At 56.0% G+C, this 23,365-nt stretch overlaps 2 protein-coding genes and 2 pseudogenes across 2 annotated transcripts in view; 2 read left to right on the forward strand and 2 right to left on the reverse strand.

The window, feature by feature from the left end:
- CCDC197 (coiled-coil domain containing 197) overlaps nucleotides 1-23,365 on the forward strand; it is a 79,961-nt gene that overhangs the window by 12,095 nt on the left and 44,501 nt on the right. The window lies entirely within an intron of this gene.
- On the forward strand, nucleotides 609-4,680 carry LOC135274149 (myb-binding protein 1A-like; annotated as a pseudogene).
- Nucleotides 6,564-19,975, reverse strand: LOC135274150 (sphingosine-1-phosphate transporter SPNS2-like; annotated as a pseudogene).
- LOC135274151 (uncharacterized protein C14orf132-like) lies at nucleotides 20,544-23,180 on the reverse strand. Its single transcript, XM_064374429.1, has 2 exons — nucleotides 23,087-23,180; nucleotides 20,544-20,963 (listed from the first exon to the last, which is right to left on the reverse strand). Exons 1-2 carry the CDS (start codon nucleotides 23,178-23,180, stop codon nucleotides 20,686-20,688), a joined length of 372 nt encoding a protein of 123 aa, XP_064230499.1. The 3' UTR covers nucleotides 20,544-20,685.

Genomic DNA, 23,365 nt, shown 5'->3' on the forward strand with positions numbered 1-23,365 from the left:
TGGTGCAGCAAGGTCCTAAGGTCTCTATTAGTCTCTCAACAAACTTGAACACCCACTAGGTGAAGGGTCAGTGTAGAGGGTGCATAAAGGAACTTCCCACATGGTCTTTTTTTTTGAGATAGAATCTCACTCTGTTGCCCAGGCTGGAGTGCAGTGGCGTGATCTTGGCTCACTGCAGCCCCTGCCTCCTAGGTTCAAGCAAATCTCCTGCCTCAGCCCCCCGATTAGCTGGGACTACAGGCGCACGCCTGGCTAATTTTTTTGTATTTTTTTTTAGTAGAGATGGGGTTTCATTATGCTGGCCAGGATGGTCTTGATTTCCTGACCTTGTAATCTGCCCGCCTCGGCCTCCCAAAGTGTTGGGATTACAGGTGTGAACCACCACGCCTGGCCCCACCTGGTCTTTGTGTGTAACTCCACTCTGGCACATCACACACACACATACAAACACACACACACACACACACAGTATGCTCATTAACATCCATGTGTGCTTTCTGCACACCAACAACACACGAGACATACACAGACACACCTGCAAACAAGCACATAAGCATCAACTGGCATGCAAGAAGATGCATACAAGTATGATCACACACTTAACACATATGAGCACGCTGGCAGCAGGCATTTCAGTAACTGAAGGAGCCTCTTACACAGAGTCCTCACCTTAAACTTCACACTGTAAGTCTACTGAGCATCTCTCCTCATCGCCCCCAACAGTCAGGATGCTGTTACTGCAGTAATAGAAAATGTGATCAGATTGGCTTTGATAACAACAAAGCCTGCCTTTTTAAAATAATAACTTTATTGATATATAATTCACATACCATCAAATTTACTCCTTAAAAGGATGCACTTCAGTGTTTTCAGTATAGTCAGAATCGCACAGCGATTACCCCTCTCTAATTCCAGAATGTTTCATCACCCCCAAAAAGATATTCTGCATCTGGCTGCTTTCATTGAGCCTAACGCTTTCAAGGTTCATCCATGTCATAGCACAAATCAGTGCTTTTTTTTAATGGCTGAATATTCCATGGTATGGGCATATTTGTATGGATAGACCTTTTGTTTATCCATTCATTCATTGACAGACATCTGGATGGTTTCCATTCCTTAGGTATTATGAATATTGCTGCTACGAACATTTGTGTACAAAGTTTTATGCAGAGATATGCTTTCAGTTCTCTTTGGTACACACCTAGGAGTGCAATTTCTGGGTCATCTGTTAACTCTGTGTGTAACATTCGACGAACTATCAAACTCTTTTCCAAAGTGGCTGCACCATTTTATCATCCCCATGATCAATGCATGAGGGTTGCAATTTCTCTGCATCTTTGCCAACATTTCCTATTGCCAATCTTTTCTAATTTAGCCCTCCTAATGGGTGTGAAGTGCCATCTCATTGTGGTTTAGATTTGCATTTCTCTGATGACTAAAGATGTTGAGTATCTTTTCATGTGCTTATTGGCCATGTGTATCTCTCCTTTGGAGAAATGTCTATTCGAATACTTTGCCCATTTAAAACATTCTGTTATTTGTCTTTTGTGTGTGTGTGTGAGACAGAATCTCACTTTGTCACCCAGACTAGGGTGCAGTGGCAGGATCTTGGCTCACAGTCACCTCCACCTCCTGGGTTCAAGCAATTCTCCTGCCTCAGCCTCCTGAGTAGCTGGGAGTGTAGGCATGCACCACCACACCAGGCTAATTTTTGTATTTTTATTAGAAACAGGGTTTTACCATGTTGGCCAGGCTAGTCTCGAACTCCTGACCTCAGGTGATCTGCCCAGCTAGGCCTCCCAAAGTGCTGAGATTACAGGCGTGAGCCACTGCGCCCGGCCTATTTGTCTTTTTTTAGTTGAGTTGTAAGAATCCTTTCTGTGTTCTGGATACAGGTCCCTTATTCAGTATATGATTGCAGAGATTTTCTCTTGTCTTGCATGTTGTCTTTTTACTCTCTTGATGGTGTCCTTTGCAGCACAGAAGTTTTGAATTTTGATGAAATCCAATTTCTTTGTTGGTTTGCTTGTTTAAGACAGGGTCTCACTCTGTTGCCAGGCTGGAGTGCAGTGGTGCCATCTCAGCTCGGCTCACTGCAACTTCCGCCTGCTCGGGATCGGTTCTCTGGGAGAGTACCAGCCAGGATTGGAGCCTGAGCCTTCTGGAGTGTGGGGGCTGAGGGGACAGGGAATTGGGATTGTCCCAGGAGATGGTCCCTGCCTCTGGGCTTTAGTCCCTGCTGGAAAACAAAGGCTTTGACAGCTCTCTAGAGTGCCTCAGCCTGGCCACTCCTCCCCAGAACCTGCGCACACTGGGGGAGGCGCAGACCAAGGCGGAGCACCAGCAGGCGCTGTCCTCCCTGGAGCTGCTCAATACTGTCTTCAGGACCTGCAAACACGAGGTGAGGTGGGGCCTGGCCCGGGGCAGTGTAAGGTTCCTCCTGGGGGCCTCGGGGCCTCCCGGGCAGCAATGCCATTCCCCGGGCCGGACCTCGGGGGCGGGGGTCATGTGGGGAAGGTTCTCAGTGCCTTGGTTGGGGCTCTGGGCTGTCATTTGGGTAGTTACAGAGCCATGGGTGGACGAGTGACTAGGGAAGGGACTGTGCCACCCCTTCCTGCAGGGCGGGGTGCAAGGGTGTGGCGCTGCCATGTCCGGTGAGAAAGCTGAGAAGGGGTCGACAGGGCTGGAGACAGTGAAGGGTGGGAGAAGACTCAGGGTGGACATACGTTAGGGAGGCCTGGTGCAGGGTGTGGGCGGGCGGAATGTGACATGTCGGGCAGCCACAGGGCAGGGCCGGGAGGCAGCTGTATGTGGCCATCTCGGTCCCCTAGTCTGGCTCAGAGAGCAAGGTTTGGGAGGTCTCAGCATAGGTGCCAGTCAGCCCTTATGGACGGAGAGCTTGCCAAGGCTGCGCCAGCAGGCAGAGGTGGGGCCCAGGATGGGGCCTTGCAAAACTGGGTGATAGCAAGGAAGCCAGGAGAGCGGGGCTCCTGGAAGCCAGCGGATTCCAACAGTAACCCATTCAGGACGTGCAGGGAGGCTGAGGGGAAGGGCGTTGGCAGCCCCACAGTGATGGAGTGGTGCGGATGGCCCTCCTGGAGGTGAGCGCGCCAGGGCCACGGCAAAGAGTCTGAGACCAGGCCTGCGGCTGTGGGGAGGAGGAGAACCAACATCTGGGCACGTGTTTCCTCCAACGGTGAGAGAGACACAGACGCCTTAACAACAGGCAGAAGGGGAGGCTGAGGCCCAGGAGAGTGCAGGGGTCGCTGGCAAGACAGCAGCGGGGCCAGGGTGGGAAGACCACTGGGAGCCCCAGAGAAGCCTGCCCCCTGCAGCCACCACCGCTCTGCCTTCCCACCCTCTGCAGAAGCTGATCTTGGACCTGGCAGTGCTCCTGGGCGTGCTGCAGGGGCAGCAGCAGGGACAGCAGCAGGGCCTGTGGCAGGGGGCGCACTCCACCGGCTCCAGCCGCCTGCTCGACCTCTACTGGCAGGCCATGAAAACCCTGGGGAGTCCAGTAGGTTCTGGGCGGGGATGCACACTTGGGCGGGGCTAGGATCGCCCTCACTGCTGCACACACTCAGATGTGGGAGCCCTGGGCCTCTGGGGCCCCACGGGACCCGGGTGGAGGTGGCCGCTGCCCTCACTGGGCACCTTCTTACCTGCTCACTCCCCTTCAGGCAACCCAAGTTGGAGAAGAAGGATACCAAGGAGATCCCCAGCACCACCTAGGGCCCCATCAGCAGGAAGCGGAAGAAAAAGGGATTCTTGCCAGAGACAAAGGAGTGCAAGAAACACGCGTCGGAGGACGGCATGGCTGCAGCCACCAGCGGGAGCCAGCCCCCCCGGCACAGGCAGGAAGAGGAACAGGACGAAGGCCAAGGTCCCGGCCCGGGCCAATGGGATGCCTACCACCAAGGGCCCAGCCCCTGGTGCCCCCACCTTGGCACCCCTGCCAAGTCCCCAAAACTGTAGAAGAAAAACCAGAAGCTGTCCGAGGTGAATGGCACTCCCGGGTCCCCCACGAAGCCTGCAGGCCAAAAGCAGCACCACGAGGTTCTTCCCAAAAACGGAGTCTTGGACAAATCACCACCATCCACACTGGCACGGAAAAACGCAAGGCTGCCTTTGGTCATCAGGAGCCCCAGCCTGCTCCAGAGTGGGGCCAAGAGGAAGAAAGCGCAGCTGAGGAAGGGGGGGAAGCCCTGAGTGCAGGCCACCCTCAGCCTCCATCTGCCCAAGACTCCTGTTTTTCCACCATGATTTGAATATGCAAGCCACTTCTAAGTCTTTGTCCCCAGGGAGGGTGTCACTGCCTGCCCAGGCATCCTGCTCTGGTAAGCACAATCCAAGCTGTTCCTGCAGGGGTCCCAGGATGCAGAGACCCCCCTGGTTCTAGGCTGGGACTGTGGCTTCAGGGCCCTGTGGGCTGGGTCCAGGGCTCTGGTGTTCGCCTGGGTGGGTACAGGGTGACATGCTGGCTGCAGGCTGGGTACAGGTGTGACCATCTCTCGCACCCCCCGCCCCAGGCTTTTTCGCTGAGGAAGCCACAGGGGGTGATTTAAATAGGTTTATTTCTTCATTTACAAGAGGAATATATTTGGCTTCTCTCTTAAGACTCTGAGATTCACAATCAGCAGCTCTAAAAAATAAAGGAGCAGTTTGGCTTCCGGAAGGAAGAGGAGGCAACGCTTGGACCTGGTTCTTGTACAACAAGAAAACACCGCTGGGGCCGAGGCCGGGCTTCGGGGGTACTACCCCCACCCCACCCTCGTCAGGCCTCCCCGGGGACCCCAGAGCTCGGTGGGTGGGTATTCCAGTAGCTTACACCCACTGAAGCCACAGCCAGCCAGTAACTAAGGGGTGGGAAGAGCACTGTCCAAGCCAGCTCGGGGTCTCCTACTGGCCACAGGGGCCCCCCACACCAGCACCACCTTGATGGCAGCAAATGTGCAGGGAGAGTGTGACACAGGGGCTAAGCTCCCCCAAAGGGGTTTGGGACTGGTGTGACGTTGGCAGCTGCATCCTGGTGTGCACACAGGCGTGAGTGGGGTGATCAAAGCCAGGATGAAGGCCTGACCCCAGGGGTCATTTGTGTGATAGGGGCTGGCCTCTCCCAGCGCCTCAGCCCATGCAGGAAGCTTTGTGGAGAGCTGCTTCCTCCAGCAGCGGAGCCCTGGCGGCTGCCCCGTGGATTCTGGGAATGGTCTCCTGGGCCCTGGCCCTGGCCAAGGCCGACCCCAGCCTCTGGAGGGAGTAGGTTCCTGGCTTGGGGTGGTGGCAGGGAAGGGCTAGACAGCAGAAATATTCCTGGGGCCACCAGGAGCCCTGCAGAGGTGGGCTGGTGTGTGAACCCCCGAGACCACGAGCCTGGGGCCCAGTGGTGCAATGCTGCGGCCAGGGCCTTCACCCCTGGTGATGCCAGCTTGTCAGAACAGTCCCTGCCTGGGACCTCCAGGCCAGTGGCCAACCCAACATAGTGAGACAGTGGCCTCGAGAGAGACCAGCCCAGCCAGGGGGTGCCTAGCTTCATCTGCCAGGTTGAGTCCGATGTCCCCAAGGTCAGAGGCCAGCTGAGAAGCAGTGGTCCTGCATGCTGGCCCTCGCCTGGGCCTCAAAGCTGGGACTGCCCCCCCGAGGCATGGGCCATTCTCTCTCTGTATGGCCCAGGGCCTGGTGAGTCTTCAAAGCTGCGGATCGTGCTTTGCCCAGCAAGTTGCCTGGGAAAGTCCAGCCCCCTGGCCCTTCGTTCTAGGGAGGGCAGGGGCTTGCCCAGGATCACATAGGCTAGTGGCAGGCCAGGCTCTTGCCGGACACCCACTCCGGGCTGCCTTCTTCCTTGGCCCCAGGAGCCCGGCAGCCCAAACCTAGGGCCGGGAATCTGTCCAACCTCGCGGCTCCAACACACACAGCCTTCCAGAGTGACTGAGGACACCGCCTCTTCCTGAAGTCAGGGCTACTGAGCAGGCCCCGCCCAGAGCGGGTGGGCGCCTAGCTGTGCATCACACAGAAAGCCGGTGGGCAGCCCAGGCGGTCCCGGACGCTGTAGGACACCTTCTAGACTAGGTGGGAGTGTGGGTTCTTCATTGTCCCAGTGGCACCTGGGGAAAGGGGCATCAGGTCAGAAACGGGGTCAGTGGGGCCCCCTGCCAGGCCGCCCACCCTCCTACACTTGCTGTTGGAGCAGCAGGCCTCCCCCTGGGCTTGGGGCTGTGACCCTGGTTCTCGTGCTGCTGGGAAGCTCTAGTTCCCACAGGGAAGGTCCGAGGAGCCAGACCCTTGTACATCCGGGAGGCCCCGGGAGGGTGGAAGTCCAGACAGAGTGGGGAGTTCTGGTCAGGCCCCACCCAGCCCTTGCAAGGAAGGAAAGAAGGGGGAGCTATTTACTGGAAGCGGGAGCCCTGACCCATGGCTCCATCAGTGAATTCTGGCAACATCAGAGTCCAAGCCCAGGGTTGGTGGGAGGTGCTGAGGCAGGAGGGGACTCAGGAGGAAGAGTGCTCCCTGTCACCTAGCCCTGGCCTTCCCCCTTCCCGAGGGCCTCTCTGCCTGCACTCACCACCTCAGACTTTCACAGATTTGGGCGGCATCACCAGCTGGTTCACCCTGGGGGAGAGATGGGCGGGGGTCAGGGTGGCGCGTCAGCAGGGGCCGGGCCTGGGCCCGGGCACTGCTCTGGCACATCACGTTGTGGGGGCCAGCTGACTGGAGGTGCTGGGGAGGGACCTCGTCAGCCCCAGGGGGAGGTGGGAGAGCCCAGGGGTGGGGAGAGGAGAGAGAGGAATAAAGAGGAAAGGAGAAAGAAGTCAGAAGGTGAGAGGAAAAGGAATGGGGAGGGGTCCCAGCTTCGAAAATCACCAAGTCCAAGCCTGGACCCACCAGACACCCCTGTGGCCCCCCACAGCTCCAGGCCAATGCTGGCACTGAGCCCCACAGGTGTGGGGAGGCCCGGGGGCTGGACCCCAGCAACCAGGCCACCCACTGGGTGCACCCAGGTCTCCCCTCCGCCACCCCCGAGCAGGGCTCCCCAGCAGGCCTCCCCTCAGCCCCACTCACTGCTGCTCAGCCTCGGCACGGTCGCTGAGGAAGAAGAGCACCATGGCAAGGAAGAACATGCCCCCTAGGACCACGACGAAGGGGCAGAGCATGAGCACATAGCCCAGGCTCAGGAACTCCCAGAGCGGGGAGTCCTTGGTGCTCTGGCAGACCAGGTCTGAGATCTGCGAGGATGTGGGGGTGGGTGTCAGGGCACAGCCCCCGAAGCCCCCAGCCTCCCCAGGCCAGCCCCCGCCCAGGGCGACTCACAAAGCCAATGAGGTAGGGGCTCCCGGCGTCCCCCAGCAGGTGGGAGGTGAAGCTCTGCAAGGCCACAGCCGTGGCACACCGGCTGGGGATGACCACGTGCTGTGGGAGAGGTGGGCAGGTCAGCGGCCCCAGGAGCCGGCCCCAGCCCAGGGCCTGGCACCTCCGAAGCCCCACACCCTCAGACTCACTCCTCTCTCCCCTGGACTCTGCCCTCCTCCTCGCCAGCCTGGCTGCTCTTTCCCGTCAGCCACCCCTCTCCTCCCTGAGCCCCTCCACCCACACACAGCTTCAGTCACCCCCTCAGCCCCAGGGGCTTCCCCACCTCCAGCCCAGACCAGTGCCACCTGCCCCAGACCGAAAGCGTCATTGGCCTCAAACCTGATGTGCCCCCAGGACGCCCCTCAGAAATGGGAATCTTCACCTCCCTCCCAGCTACTTGTAGCCAAGGGAAGGTAATTTGGGGGCTGCCCAGGTGCCAGTCACTAGAGGCCATTAGCCCAGAGCCCTCCGGGCCTCACAGGACCCGGGCCGTCAGGAATGGCCGCACTGCCACCTCCCCCGCTTGGCTCTCGCTCTGTTCCTGAGACCAGGCTGCCATGGCTTCTGCCCTTGGCCCATAGTCACGGGGGCACTGAGGCCCAGAGAGGCACACGTTCCAGCGGAACCCAAACCCCAGCTGGGGCCGTTTGTCTTCACTCCCATCAAGCTAAAGACCCATCTTGGTTCCCCTCCCTGAGGACCAAGTAAGGCCTGACGCCTGGGACGGGAGCTGGTGAGGCAGGCCCCTGGCTGGAAGAGCCTCTGCTCACACCCGTGGGCACCTCAGCACTGAATGCCAGGCAGGCCCCCATCAGACCAAGCAGGCCCGAGCCACAGGAGGCACACGTCAAAGCTGGGCAGGCCAGAGTCAGGAGGGGCTGGGGCGGGGTCAAGACAGGCACGGCCAACTCTGTGGGTGCCCCAAGCCCCTGTGCCCTGAGCTCCAGCTGCCTCACCTCTTTGGAGTGCCAGCCTTAGTGGGCATCAGCAGCCAGCACCCATGGGCACGCCGTTGCAGGAGAGATGGGGACGGGTGGAAAAAAGCCTGAATCTGGTTAAATGGAGTGGCCCCATTTCCAGCAGGAGTAAACAGACACTGAATAAACAGGGACACAATTTCCCTGGGACCCTGACTCTGCCGGCAGCCATCAGGGGCTCCCCCGGGGGTGGTGGAGGCAGGGGAGGAGGGGTCCTGGCCAGCACCAAGGGCACTTGATCTGCACAGACTCACTCCTCCCTTCACGCTGGGCCTGGGCAGCGACCCCAGCCCACCCCTGCCACTGCCTGGCTCCGTGCTGAGGCTCAAAGCCGCATCAGACCTCCCCACCACTACCCTAGCCCATGGACTCAGAGGGACAGAGAGAGACAGCCCAGGGGAAGCAGATTCACCAGGCTCAGGGTGGGCAAGGCAGGCTTCCCAAAGCACAGGAGCCAGCAGGGGCTGCGGTGCCCGGCAGACTCATCTCCTGGGCTGTCCCATGCTGGGCACCCGACCCCGAGCACCCTGAAGGCCCACTCATGAGTCCTTCCTCTGTCTGCCCCAGAGCCTGCCCTGACACCTCCCAGACACACTCTCCTGTCCCCTGCTGACCCTGGCCAGGCTGATCCCTGGGCACGGGACCAAGTGTCACACCCCTGCTACCCCCAGATGGCCACGAGTTCTTAGTCCCCTCCTGGCTCCTCCCAGGGTGCTCCCGTCCCCGCCCAGGGACACAAGCCCCTGCTGGCCACACAGACGGCCCTTTATCCCCGGCCGGCTGGTCTGGAGCCCATTGTTGGCCCCGTGAAGACGGCCTCTGTCCGCCGGCCCCAGCCACAGGCACTCGGGCAGGGGCGCCTGGGAGCCAGGCTGAGCAGGGAGGGGCAGAGCCCATGAACACTCAGACCCGGGGGAAGGAGTGCTGGCAAGCAGCAGTACCATGGTGCCAGCCTGGCACTGCCAGCCTCCCAGACACTAACCTGAGCCTCGAGCTCCCAGGCTGAGCAGGGAGGGGCAGAGCCCATGAACACTCAGACCCGGGGGAAGGAGTGCTGGCAAGCAGCAGTACCTCGGTGCCAGCCTGGCACTGCCAGCCTCCCAGACACTAACCTGAGCCTCGAGACACCCCTCCCCACCCAGTCCCCACATCTCGCTCTGCCTGCCCAGCCCTCTGCTTCCTGGCCCTGTTCAGACGCAGACCCCAAACTCTGATCCCCTCCCTGCCTTTGGCTTCACCTTCCTGGCAGGCCTGCCTTCCTGCCCACCCACTACAAGCTCTTCCGCCCTTCCCAGCCACCCCTGTGAGGTCGAGGCCTGGGTCAGCTGCACAAGGTGACCTCGGTCTGCTTGGCTCACCATGAGGATGTCGGCGGTGATGGCCCAGTTGGAAAACAGCAGTGTCTCCCCGACGAAGATACAGATCTGCCCAGGAGAGAGCAAAGCAATCATCAGGGGACCCTCCCCCTGCAGCGGCCACAGGCTGCTCCCTACACACTGGCTGCTGGCAGGGAGCCCACAAAACCTCACCCCCGCTCCCAGGCCCACATCCATTCATGGACCGTCCAGAGACTTCAAGCCATGCCCACTGCCCCGAGGCACCCAGAGGCCCCAACAGGCCAGGAATGCGCACGGGCAGCCAGAGAACAGGAGCCTCCTGAGGGAAGGGACCATCCCACAAGTCAGACGGAATTTCCCATTCCAGACCCTCCCGTGGTCCAGGCCCAGCTCCCCCAGCACCCCTCCCCACAACGCACTCACATAGGCCCCTACGATGCTGCTCTTGGCAGCCACGAAGATCAGGCAGATGAAGATGGCAGAGCCCAGCATGCCCACAGCACACACCAGGGGGTCGGCCCGCTGGGTCCTCAGGCGGCACCAGTGCGTGGCTCCCGCACCCGTGACCACGTCCAGGAAGCCTGTAAAGAAAGGGGATGGCCCCGAAGATGAGGCTGTGGGGACAGAGAATGGGGGCATGAGTTGAGGGGGTCAGGGCTCAGGCTGAGGGCCCCTCCCCTCCGAGGTCCCATCCCAAGGGGCCCCACCTGTCCTTGGCCCCGCAGGGTGGGCTGCTGCACAACTCCGCCGTCTTCTGCACGAATTGTGCGCGGTGCAGGTAGAGTGGGATCCACATGCCCAGGGCCCCTGTGGCGAAGGAGACAGCCGACGTGGCCAACGAGGAGAAGACATAGCTGCAGCTGGGGAGAGGCCAAGCAGTGGCGCTGAGCTCAGGGACCTCCTTCAGCTCCCACGGGCAGCCCTGTGCGTTGGGGGGACAGAATGCCCCAAATGCCTCATCTTACAGGCCCCAGGGGTGAGGGTTCAGGCTGCAGGAATAATAGTTTCTTGGGGCCAAACGTCCCTCCCAGCACTGAGACAGCAGAGCTGGTGGGTGTCCGGCTGAGGGTGTGGGGGGCTGCCCTGCAGGGAGAGCCCCTCACCTCAGCACTCCTCCCCCTGCCCGCCAGGCCCTTCCCAGCCATACTCACTTTCAGATCAGGGCCTTCATATCTCTGAGCCATGAGGTCCGGGCCTTGAGCTGGTCCCCAAGCTGGTGGGCATGGCCTCTCTTGGTGGCCAGGACCAGGATGAGGATGAGCGTTCCTGTGATCATGCCCAGGACAGGGGACACCTGTCAGGGAGCAGGAAGTTAGGATACCAGGGCCTGGCCAGCCTCGTCTCTGCTGCAGAAGGGGGGGTCTCAGGCAAACCGCGCCTTCTCCAGGCCACAAGCTTCTCCTCTGAGCTGGGGTCTGCCCAGCCTTCCTAACTGGGCTGCTGAGAAAAGCTGGGGCTGAGGTCAGTCAAGGAGCTGGGGGCTTGAGATGGACCTTCCAGACCAGGGGCAGGACCGGAGCGGGGAAGGTGCAGGGAAGCCAGACAGACTGGAGGAAGAAGAAGTGGTGGGTAAGAGGAGCAGTGTGCAGATGGACAGAGGAGGAGAGATGGCTGAAGAGATGGATGGAGAATGGAAGGAGGGATGGAGGGAGGGAGGGAGGGATGGAGGGATGAATCGATATATGGATGTATGGACAGATGGATGGATGGATGAATGGATGAATGGATGGACAGACAGATGGACGAATGAGAGAAGTAGATAGCCAGATGTGATGATGACTTTGAGGGAGGAGAGAATTCCTGAGGCAGGTTCCCAACACAGGTCCCTCAGCCACAGGGCACTGGGAAGGTGCTGTCTGAGCGTGGAGCATCTGACTGACAGACCAGGTGGGCTGGCATTTAGAGGGGTGGCCCATACAGGCCCCACAAGAAGAGGCTCACCGGCCCTTTTGGGTCTTCCCTGTGTCCAGCCCATTTTCCAGAAGAGAACCTCCAAGGCCCCAGGTTTCTCTCCAGATGGGAGGGTGACATCCTGGCAGCCTGGATTCCATCCCACTGGCCCCTCAAAACAGTCTCCCCTCGCGCCCCTGGGACTGGGAGCCCCTGGGTTGCGGAGTTCCTCTGCATGCCACCTCCCTCTTGCCCCCCCATTAAGAGATTCCACGGAGGCTGCTTTCTTCCTGCTTTTAGGAAAAAACACTTTGTCATAAGCTTCCGCTCCTCCGAGAGACTGGGGACCTCTGTTTCCTCCGATTGCACTGTCCTGGGGCCTTGGTAACTTGCCCCAAACCCAGTGAGACAGAAAGTGACTCCAGACCCTGGGGCCTCCACGCAGAGGTCTTGTCCGAGCCTTACCCTAGCACAGCGCCAGGACTCGAAGCAGGAAGCACCACCATGGACCTGGAATTTCCTGACATGGTGGGAGAATCCTTGGTTCTCAACCTGGGACTCCCGGGCGGGAGATTCCAACCCTCAGCCTGGGGGCCCTGAGGGGGTGGGACTGTGTCTGGCTCCCTGCACGCCTGAGCATTCTGACCTCGATCTGCACTAATGGAAGGGCAGGGATTTCAGGGTCCAGGTAGCTGGGGAGGAATCCTGGAGGCCTACGTCTTAGCCTGGGCTTCATCTCTGGGCAACCCTGGGGCGAGGTCTGGACTGGAGGGTGTCCTTGTGGAGGGAAGGGACGTAGGCCTTACCCGCAAGGCCCAGTGCCAGTCTCCGGCTGCCTGCTTCACGCTGGAGCCAGTGATGTAGCCCAGGCCGCTACAGAGAAGAGACACACGTCAGGCTGAGCAGAGATGGGCTGGGGACAGGGAGTGTCCGCTGGTCTGCAAGGGGGCTGCCCACCCTCACCACCCAGCCAACTGGCCAGGGAGCGGGTCCAGGTGTTTCTCAAAGGCTGACCATCCACCTGTGGAGTTCCCTGAGGGTGCAGGGAACCTTTCCCAGATCCTCAGCCAGACCCTGGTGTCTCGGCTCTCCCCTGCCCAGCGGGATGGCGAAGTAGAAGACGGACAGCATGAGCGTGCGAGTGTTCTTGGTGAAGAGGTCGCCGATGACGGTGGGCGTGATGGTGGAGTAGCTGGCCTCGCTGATGCCCACCAGCCCCAGGACAGGACCAGCAGCCAGAAGTACTGTGGGGAGGGGCGGCGGATGCTGGGGACCGGCTACCCACTCTCTGCCTCTCATCTCTGCCTCCCACTTGCTCCCTCCCCCCGGCCAGGCCCAGGAGCCAGGGGAGAGAAGGGTGAGGGTGCTGGTGGGCTGCACCTTTGTAAAAACGACCTTGGCCACTCCGGGCCTCAGTTTGCCCCTCTGTACAGTGGGTCTGACGGGGCCTGGCTGGCCCATGCTGGGATGGGACAAGACGATCCCAGCTTGAGAGTGGTATGGCCCAGGCAGACCCCTCTGCCCCCATAAGCTCTGGGGACACAAACCTAGGCGTCCACTCTCCACCAACTAGGAGACCTGCTCCCTGGTTCTGACTGCACTTCGGGAGCCTCAAGCCACCACACTTCACTCTGTCCCTTTCCCAAGCCGGGTGACTGGGCCAACTCTGGCAGCGCTGCGGGCCCAGTGTGAGTCGGGAGTGGGCAGGGAAGCCCAGGGGGCCCAGAGCCCCTCCCCCTGCACACATCAAAGGGCAAAGCCTGGCTCAGTGGGGAAGGGTGGGACCCTGCCAGCTGCTGGTGGCATGACCCTTTGATGGGCCCTGCTCTGCCTTGGTGGGGCAGGAAAAGCATCAGAATGGAGGTAATGCTGGGGCTGAGGCTTTTAAAGCTGAGTAGACCGTCTGTTTTACATAAGCACAGATGAGAACCACACACAGAGGAGTTTATGTTTTCTTCTTTTCTCTTTTCAATTATCATAATAGAAAATGACAACAGCAACAATGCTAACAAAGTGAGATTTCACAGCTACGTTTTTACATAAGGTTAGATATTTTTAATCAAAAGAGCACATTGAAATCCTACATTAAGAAAGAGTCTTCGCTGTAGAAAAGTCAGTGATCGCATGGAGAAACAGGCTTTGGTAGCAAAGGACTCCAAGAATGGTTAAAATACCTTTTTATGAAGTCAACTGCTTACATTTACAAGGTTGATCATGAAAACATCAGTAAGACACAGAAACATTTCCGATGCCCTCGGCATGAAGAACTGGTATCTGGAGAGCAGCAAGTTACAAGAATAAGCTTTCTTCAAACGTTTAAATAGCATGAATAATATTAGTATGCCTTCAACTGGTGGAAATAGGGCTGGGAACGTGGAAAAGGGTCAGGAATATGAGAAGATGCAGATTTGCTCAAAAGCTGCTACCCAGCACTCCCTCTCCCACCCCAATCCTAAGCTTTTCCCTAAACGTGCTCCTCAGATGCACTGGTGAGGGGCCAGGTCCCTGGAGGTCCCAGAGACACAAAGTTAAGGGTGGAGAAGTTCAGCCCCACACTCCCATCTACTTTGTTGGGTTTTCTCCCTCCAGTCTGGGGGTCCCCACAAATGCCCAAGATGGTGGAAACAGAGTCACATGGATTTCCAAGAGACTCATATGACATTCTGGGAGTTCCAGATCACTGCCCTCAGCTGGCATTATTTGAACTCAGGGCAGTGACCAGGATCTCTGATGTTGCTCAGAAGAGCTTTGATTTATTCAATGACTCACAAAAGTGAAAAGCACGCATAGTGTTGAAATCAGAGATAGGATGGCTCAGCGCAAGGTCCCCCAACCTTGGCACTATTGGCATTGGGGGCTGGATGATTCTTATTTGTGGGGGGCTGCCCTGTGCATTGTAGCATGTTTGGTGGCATCCCTGGCCTCCACCCATGAGATGCCGGTAGCCATCCCCACCGAGCTGTGAGAATAAAAAATGTCTCCAGACGTTGCTGATGGCCCCCAGCCCTTCCTTGAGAACCACTGGCCTCATGGAAGCCACCACTAAGTCTCCCAGTGAAAACTCCATAGTTAGTTAGGTATTCTGGGCTCGAGACCCCTCTCTCCTAAAAAGCTCCACCTGGCAACACTCCCAAGCCTCTCACAGACTCAGTTTCTTCAAGGTAAAAGGCTGGAAGCTCCCTTCCTGCCATCGTTACTGAGCCCTTATCAGAACCATCTGCCTTGTTGGGACAATGCATTGAACGGCAAACGCGGTGATGCTCTGGTTCTTAAAGAAACTGGCAGTAAGACACCAAGTGAGACAGATAGATACAAAGGATACAGGGGAGTTGCTTAGCCACGTTGACGGGCTCAGTGTGGAACGGGCTCTGGTTCCCCCAATAACCGGGGCCTGCAAATTCCCTGCAAATATGCTGTGCATATCTGTCAGGATTTATTTCCAAGGGAGATTGGAGCTCAAACCTCCTCTTGGAGAGGCAGGAAACCAGCTTGAAAAAGGACCTAAGAGCAGTTGACTGCTTTGCCAAATGTCTGCATGGAGATGTCTGGGCAGGCACAAGGCTGCTGCCACGGTCAAAAAGACCAGTGTCTGGTCCCCCCGGGGACAGCATCACCCGTGCAGCCTCTCCAAGGACCAGTGTCCATGTCGTTCTCTGCTTTCATTTTCCATCTTGATAATAAATGCATGACTTGTACAGTGACTCAGAACACGCTATACGCTTACATTTCAAAATTTATGTAGTCAATTTTGTGTATGTTTTGGCTCTTCCATTCTGCTTCTGGCAGTAACTGTTTTCTCGCTCCGGGGGAGTCTTTCCTCGTCTGCAGTCAGGATGGTTTGCACTGCTTTGTCCTTTGTTACTTTCCCTCCTCCTCAAAAAGAAACCTAGTAAATGCTCAAGGTTTGATCTCAGAAGGACGCACTGGGAGTACGTGGGTGCTGTGATAATTCTGGTTATCCAGATCTTTCAGAGAGGTCGCTTTTCCTGCTTGGAAGCTGCAGACTCTGTCCCTCTGTATTCTCAGTACTCAGTTCAACCACCTTCTCCATGCTTCTCACTGAGTGACAAAGGTCAGGGGCCCATGGAGTAGGCCAGGAGGGGAGGGGTTGGAGCAGGTGAACATAGAACATACAGGCTCCGACTGGTCCCTTTGGTCCTCTGAGTGGAGCTCCCTGGACCTCCCTGTCACAGCAGCTCAGCCGAACCCTAGGACTTGCTCAGGGACAATCACTGGGAATCTGCCAGGAAGCAGCAAAGGGGGCCGGTGGCAGCTGCAGTGAGCACAACTCACCTCGGAACCGGGGCAGGTAATCCCGGGAAAGCCCTTTGTTTCCCACCAAATGCACAACGTGCTGGACCGCGGACTTCTGGGCCAGGCGCCCAGAAACTTGTCAGCTCTCCACGAATTTTCCACGTGGCCTCAGCTGCTCTCCCCGAGAAAATAAAGGTCCCGATTAGACGCTCTCTATAGCCTCTTATCAGTCTGAGGTTCTGAAACCGACAAATCCATGTGCACTGCTGCCTGCGCCTTTCCTGGACTTACACTTGACCGTGGCAATCTGGCTACAAGCTCTTGAGGACCAAACCAAACCTCAGCCCAAGCCTCTGAGGTCCCATATCCCGGGATGGTCCATCCCAGGGGGACCCTGGGGGGCACGGATGCAGGGTGCCTCTGGAGCCGAAGAACTGGGTCTGAATCACAGCTTCTTAGCTACGAGCAATCAGCCCTGGCCTCAGTTTTTTTCACAGAAAAATGCGACAATAATTAATGTGCATCTCTCTGCATCCTCATTCCTGTCCCCAGGGGCAATTTGAGAAGTAAATGAGATACAAATAGAGCAACAAGAAGACGGGCAAAACCGGCAGCAGTGGGAACAATAACTGGTAATAATACTACTGCTGGTGACGAAGGCGGGTCATGCTTCTGAAGAAGGAAAGTGCCGTTTGTCTTGCAGGGCTCAGGCAGCAGTGCTGACAACAGGCAGACTGACCAACCTTCTTCAGTCTCCAGGGACCCACCCCAGGATACGCCAGCGTGGCCTGGCGGGCCTCCAAGACTTCCAGCTCAGCCCGGGCTAGAAAAGTGTCTGCTGCCTTTCCAGCGAAGTGCTGCCGCCCCTCCTCCCATCCTTTCTCCCTCAGATCCTGGGGGATCTGAAAGGAGAGAGAATCATTTCTCTCTCGGGGGTGGAGTGGAGCTGGGAGTCTTATTTGCCTCTTGACCTTGGTTTCACAGGAAAGGGGAAGGACAGCGTTGGCTCGGAGTAGGAAGAGCTGCGCCATCATCCTGCCTGGGTCCCTGGAGGCACAAGTCCTCTTAAGACAGGCCTGGCCACAGCGGCGTCTGGCCTCTTCTCAAAGACCTCCAGTGGCAGTCACTCACAACCTCACAAAGCAGCAAGTTGCTCTTTTTTTTTTTTTTTTTTTTTTTTGAGACAGAGTCTCGTTCTATTGCCCAGGCTGGAGTGCAGTGGCACGATCTCGGCTCACTGCAGCCCCCGCCTCCTGATTCAATCAATTCTCCTGCCTCAGCCTCCTGAGTAGCTGGGATTATAGGCACACGCCACCACGTCTGGCTAATTGTTGTATTTATAGTAGAGATGGGGTTTTGTCATGCTGGCCAGGCTGGTCTCGAACTCTTGTTCCTGCCCACTTTGGCCTCCCAAAGTGCCGGGATTACAGGCATGAGTCGCTGTGTGCAGCCTAAGTTGTTCTTTTGAATCAAAAGTGTCCCACACGCAAACACAGGTGAAGGACACCTAATTGCTTGCAGAGGAGCAATGGAGGGGCACACAGAGGGGTGATCACAGAGAACATTCCAGAAAATGCAGGACGCTTTCTCTGAGGTGCAGCTATTTAACAGGCAAGCCTTTTCTCAGCACTGACTCATCAAATCTAGGTGGGCTCTGGGGTCAACCCCACCCAGGGAGAAGCCAGAACAGAGGTCCCAGCTAAAGTCTGAGCGAGGGGAATCCCTCTCCCCTGCCCTGGGGAGTCTGGGGTCACCTTGCAGAACAGGATGGTCCCAGGACTCTGACTCTGCAGTTCCGGCTGCAGTGAGCCTCTTTCTATGTGTGAGTGCTTCTGTTGGGTTTCTGGGTGTTGGCCAAGTTGGGGGGTCCCCTTCTGTTTGTATCTCAAGAAAACCGATCTCTGGGAACTTCACTGGGGCCTTCCAAGGAGACTTGAGTTGAACCTTAAAGAAAGGGCAGGCTTCGGGGACCAGCACCCCTGAAGTCCGGGAAAAGAGAGCACTGGGCGGGACATTGAGAGTGTTCTACTCTGACGACAGTCAGGAACCTGTGGAAGCCAGAGCTGGCCCAGGTCACACCATGATGTGGTATCCTGAAAAGCAGACTCTGCAGATTCAAGGCCTGGTGTAAATGTGCCCTGGAGGTGCCACCCAGTCGCAGAAGGCAGTATGGTGTGGCAGAAGGAGCCTGGTTTTAGAGCCCAACTTCCCGGGTTCAAATCCCAGCTCGTCACTTTCATGCTTGTAAGCTCAGGAAGGTGACTTCACTCCTCTGAGCCTCTAGTTCCTTACCCGTGCACTGGGACAATGATGCTGTGTGGTGGTGGTAAGGAGTTAATGTGCACGCAAGTCCAGTGGCACCTGGACACAATACTCGAGCAGTGAGGACCGGCGTCTTTTTCCCCTTTCCGAACTGCTAAGATGGACCCCCGCTGAGGCAGAAGGGAGAGCGCAGCTCGCTCTGGCTGGAAATCCATCCTTTGCTCCTTAATCAGACACTAACGGGCATATCTATCCTCACTGTTATTTGAGAGATGGTGGTAAGACGTTGATAAAGAAACCATAGGAGACCAAGATGGAGCGACCCCGAGGAAGTCACTGTCATCTGTGCAACGCAGAGTGGACGAGTCTCCAATACTCTGGATCATCTACTGCTCTGACACTGAAGAGGGAGCGAGGCTTGAATACTGAATGTAACTGACATTTAGGTCGGGGGTGGAGGCTGAGGGGCCTCCATAGGGAAAACTCCTGCAGCCAGAAGCACCCAGGGCCTGGGATGCTGGAGTCGTCTTCAGCACTAGAAGCCATTCTTTTCTCCTGCCTTCTCCTCCCTTCACTGGAGCAAACAGAGAACCCTCTCTCCCAACTGCCATCTCCATGGGCCACTGGAGGCCAGAGAGCTGCCTCCTGCATCTTTACAAGGGCCAGGCCTCCTAGGGATGTGGGGTCAGAAGGGAAGATTTGAATATGTGGGCAAGAGTGACTCCATGAAGACATCAAGCAACCCTGCCTTGGCTCTGGGCTTCTCTCCCTGGGCTTTTTCATGGAGACATCCATCTGTTAAAGACCTTGCTTATGGGGCAGACCTGGGGTTTGATGGACAGAGACTTGCTGGAAACACCCATGCACACCATGGCTAACTACCCAGCCCACCCTCCGCCCTGTCAGTGATTCCAGGAGTTCCAGGGAGATGGTCCATGTCCCTTCTCTCTCATTGCCAAGGTCAGTTTCTTTGCACTTGTGACGTCCTCTTAAGCTGAAGCTGGTGGATGATATATGGCAGCAGTGACAGATGTGACCAGTAAGAACTGGCAGCCATGAGCAGGCATCGTGTGGAGCCAGGTTAGTAATCCTATTATCATGGCGGCTTCCAGAGAAGAGTGCCGCTTCTAGACAACTAAGATGTCCCTTTGCCTGTCATCAAGAACACTCATTTCTCCTGAGACCACATTGGCAAGTCCAGCTTTTTTGTAATTGTCCCTAAATATACACAGGGCTTCCTAACCAGCTTTGTAAGTTTCTCTATCACAGAGGGGGTTACTGATGTGATTTTTCTGTTTTTGCAGTGTAGAAAGTGAGGAGAAAACCTCTCTGGGCCTAGAGGTGAGTAAGCCCCTTTCTGGGACCTTTCCGGATCCATCTGCATGGGAAGGCTGCCTTGGGAAGGTGTGGGGGGTGGGGGTGAGTCCTGTGCAATAGGACTTCCTAAGGAAGAGAGAAAGTGGGCCCTTCTCTATGGTTTTTTACTTGGAAGCTTCCTTGTCTGCCAGGCCCCCCCAGATGCTGATTTTTAAGAATTTAAGGAAATGGCTTGGGCGGAAGCACTCACAGCTGGAGGAGAATGCACGGTATCCAAACTGAGCATAAAAGATGGGTATCTGAGCAGCCTGCCAATCCTGCACCCCGCTTCAAGATGCCTGGACATTCTCCTGAGGGCAGCTTCTCAGGAACCTCCTCAGGGAAGTGCTTAGTTGGGGCAGAGAGAGCAGTGAGCTGGGAGTGAAGATGCATCTTTCGGTTCTGACTCCTCCACGAACTACCGCAGGTGAATTTCCCCACTTTCTGACCCCTCCATTGAATCATTCAGTGGACACAAACCTTGTTCATCTCTAAAATTCCACAATTCCTCAGAGAAGAAAGAGCATCTTCACATGGGTGGCCTGAAGAGTCCATGGCCGGGCAGATCCAGCTCTTAAAGACATCCTCTCTTCTTAAAAAGAAGAAAAAGTCCGACCAGCAGGTAAAAAACACCGCTGACACCCCCAGAAACCCCACCCTATTACCAGTAAACCCCCCCATTCCTGGGTCTCCTGATGCACTTGGGTCTTGGAAAGGGCTGGGTGTCTCATGACAAAGGTGCTGTTTCAAAGTCAAATTAGGACCATCCAATGGCCCTATCGGATGGCCAAGGGGCTGAATGCGAAACCAGAATTGGGTGGGGAATGCTGAAACTCTGAGGGCTGCTCTTGCCCCAGCACCCCATGCCCTAAGTTTGATAAGTTTGAATAAAAACAAGACACACAAGTGATTATTTACCACCAGAAAGCGATCATCAAACCATGTCTATGTTTTAAACCTAACTAGCTGCTCCATCTGGTCTCCTGTTCTTGGAATGTAGTTTCAAGAATCCCCAAATCTGCCTTCTGAAGGCCTTGCCCCGTCATGCCTCTAGGAGCAGGAGGCCCATACTTCCATGTTTTCTGACTCAGTTTGACCACACATGGGATATTTGAAATCAGGGCTGCCAGGGAGAAATTCCAGAAGGACGGCCGCTGCCCCTGGTCAGAACTCCTGGTTCTAGAACATGGGAGCAGCTAAAGGCCAACAGCAAGACAGAGCCACATGCCAAGCCTCACCCCATGGTGGTGCAGAGTGCGCCACCCTCAGAAGGTGAAGGCGTACACCACGCCCACCACCACGATGTTCCCCAGCGTGGCTATGATGGCAATCCACAGCAAGACGGCATCGTTGGAGGATCGAGGAGGATCTTCCGGCTGGCCCTGGCCGTTGGAGGCCGCGTGGACATTGGCAGAGGAATTAAACAGGGAGTACTCAGTGCTGAAGTCCTCATTGGGTGAGTCCATGAAAGCTCCTCCCATCATGGGCAGCTGCGAAGAAGGAGAGAGAGAATTACCCAGGGCCACGCTTAGGCAGATGTACCCTCCAAAAGGAAAGTGGCCTGGTTAACCCCACACGAAGGTACCACTTCTACTGACCTGCAAAACGGGGCTTTGCTTTTGTGATTTTTATAATGGATGGTGCATATGGTAATCTATAAAACTTAGTGTGCACAGCATCCTTTTGAGGCAGACGTTCTCATGCCCACACTACTGTGAAAGCATCAAGGAACTCACCCAACAGCTAGCTGGTGACTCACCAGCACTCACAGCAACCCCTCCAGCCATTCCCCTCCCCCCATGCCAGGCTCCTCCACGACAATATGAGTTGCAAAGTTGTAAAATGCCTTCATTCCTTATGTGTGTGTGTGTGTGTGTGTGTGTGCGTGTGTGTGTATTTTATTTTTAGTAGAGAAGGGGTTTCACTATGTTGGTCAGGCTGGTCTTATACTCCTGACCTCAGGTGATCCACCCTCCTCGGCCTCCCAAAGTGCTGGGAGTACAGGCGTGAGCCACCACACCCAGCCCCTCTTCTAATTTTAAAAATAGTATACGCTTAGCATAGAACACTAAGAAAATATGAAACAGGATAAAAAATGAGAATCATGATACCACCACATAATCATTGCTAACATTTTGATGATTTTTCTTTCCAATCTTTTTTCTTCTATGTGTGTGTGTGAGAGAGAGAAAGAGACAGAGAGAGAGAGAGAAACACATTTAAATTTGTTTTTTAATCCCTCTATTAAAATGGCCATCAAAATTCCATTTTAATAGTTGTGTATTATTCTATCATGAACATAAACCAAAATTCAACCATTCTCCTTGAGTTGGGATTTAGCAATTTCCACTTTTCCTATGAAAAATCATGCACTGACGAACATCCTCGTACATCCATTAGCATGTACATGCGTCCTTGCACACACATTGTTATTTCTAACAGAAGGGCTCCCAGACTAAGGTAAAGCCGCCAACATTTCTGAGTCAATGAGTATGAACAGTGTACACCTTCTGGTGGACAGGAACAAATATCCCAGAAGAGTGACCCTAATTCCCACTGCCCACGCTGCACATCACTGCACACGGGATGCCAGAACGTTTCATACATGGATCAGAACTTCCTATTTCTGTTTCTAAAGGTTCTCTGCTGCGCAGACTTCAGGTGGGAGGTGGGGTGCTCCAAGGGAGGGGGCGATCCTGGACACAGCAGTGAAGAGGAGGCCCTTCCCTGCCCCACTCTGTGGAGCTCCTGCTATGGTCAGGGGTTGTGCTAGAGGTAGTAAAACACTCTCAATCACTCAACTGTCCCGGTGGAGGCTACTACTGTAACCCCATTTTATAGATGGATAAGCAGAGGTCAAGGCCATAACATTAATCTGTGGTGGTGTCAGGGTTGAGAGCCAGGAGCGTCTGACTGTGAGTCCAGGCACTCCCTGCTCTGCATGCAGCCCCATGGGCTCCAGGGTCGGGCTCCTGGAACATGGGAGGCACACAGGTGCCTGGGCAGCTGCTGTTCAGAAGCTCCCTGGCCCACCTTGAGTCTCACAAGGCTCTTCTTAAAGGATGACCATTACCAGGTCATCAGGTGGTCCCTGAGCATCTGCTTCCAATGGGCTTCTGCCAGAAGGCACTTGGCACCTGTATTCCTAACATGGTGCTGTCCTTGAGGGATGGAAGAGGGCAGTCGTTGACCTTGGGAGTGCAGTGTCTGGGAGGGACTGCTGTGGGGCTCACAGCAGACCAGGCACAGTTTCATCACGGGGGCTGCAGGTTACCACGCTGGGTTCACCCCTCGAGGGATACATTTTTATATAAGTACTTCTTATATGTATAACATATTCCATTAACGTATTTAAATTAAATATAATGACCAATGCAAACAAGAATATAACAACAGTTTTTTATGCTAAAAATATAATTACAAGTGGAAATAAAAGAATTGCAGGTGGATGGGGTGTAGGTGAATCAGGCACATACCAGCTAATGGACAGCTTCCCCTTGCCTAGGCGACATCGTCGGTGCCCTTGCCCGGCCTGTCCACAACAGAAGGGCTCCCAGACCAAGATAAAGCCGCCTGGTGGCCTCTTAGAAAGCAGGCTCAGGGTGGGAAGTAGTGCTTCCTTCCTCTAGGGCATGGTGAGGCTGCGGGGGCTTGTTCTGCCCCCACATTCCCCGGTGGCCCCTGGCAGACTCCCCAGAATTAACCAGTGTTCCTGTCCCTTCCCACTCATTGCATGTCGCTCCTCCCTTGCCAGGACCATGCCGCTGGGTGCTCAGACAGACGCCTCCCTGGACTCCACACGTGGGATCTGACCCACTCTCCCACCCTGTGGAGCTCTCTGGGCATACGTCCCGTCTCTCTCCTCTCTTTAGGGCACATGTGAATGTGATGAGCATTTTCATCCAAATCACCGGGGAAAGAGGAAGGGAATCTGGACAGAGCCTT

Source organism: Aotus nancymaae, unplaced genomic scaffold, assembly GCF_030222135.1.
Source record: "Aotus nancymaae isolate 86718 unplaced genomic scaffold, 86718_ANA_hifiasm-v0.15.2.pri h1tg000011l, whole genome shotgun sequence".
NCBI lineage: Eukaryota > Metazoa > Chordata > Mammalia > Primates > Aotidae > Aotus > Aotus nancymaae.

Coding starts and splice junctions, on each gene's coding strand:
- LOC135274151 (XM_064374429.1), bottom strand. CDS start 23,180: ATGGTCCTGGCAAGGGAGGAGCGACATGCAATGAGTGGGAAGGGACAG. Junction 20,964..23,086: donor GCCAGGGGCCACCGGGGAAT/GTGGGGGCAGAA, acceptor TTCCTTTTGGAG/GGTACATCTGCCTAAGCGTG.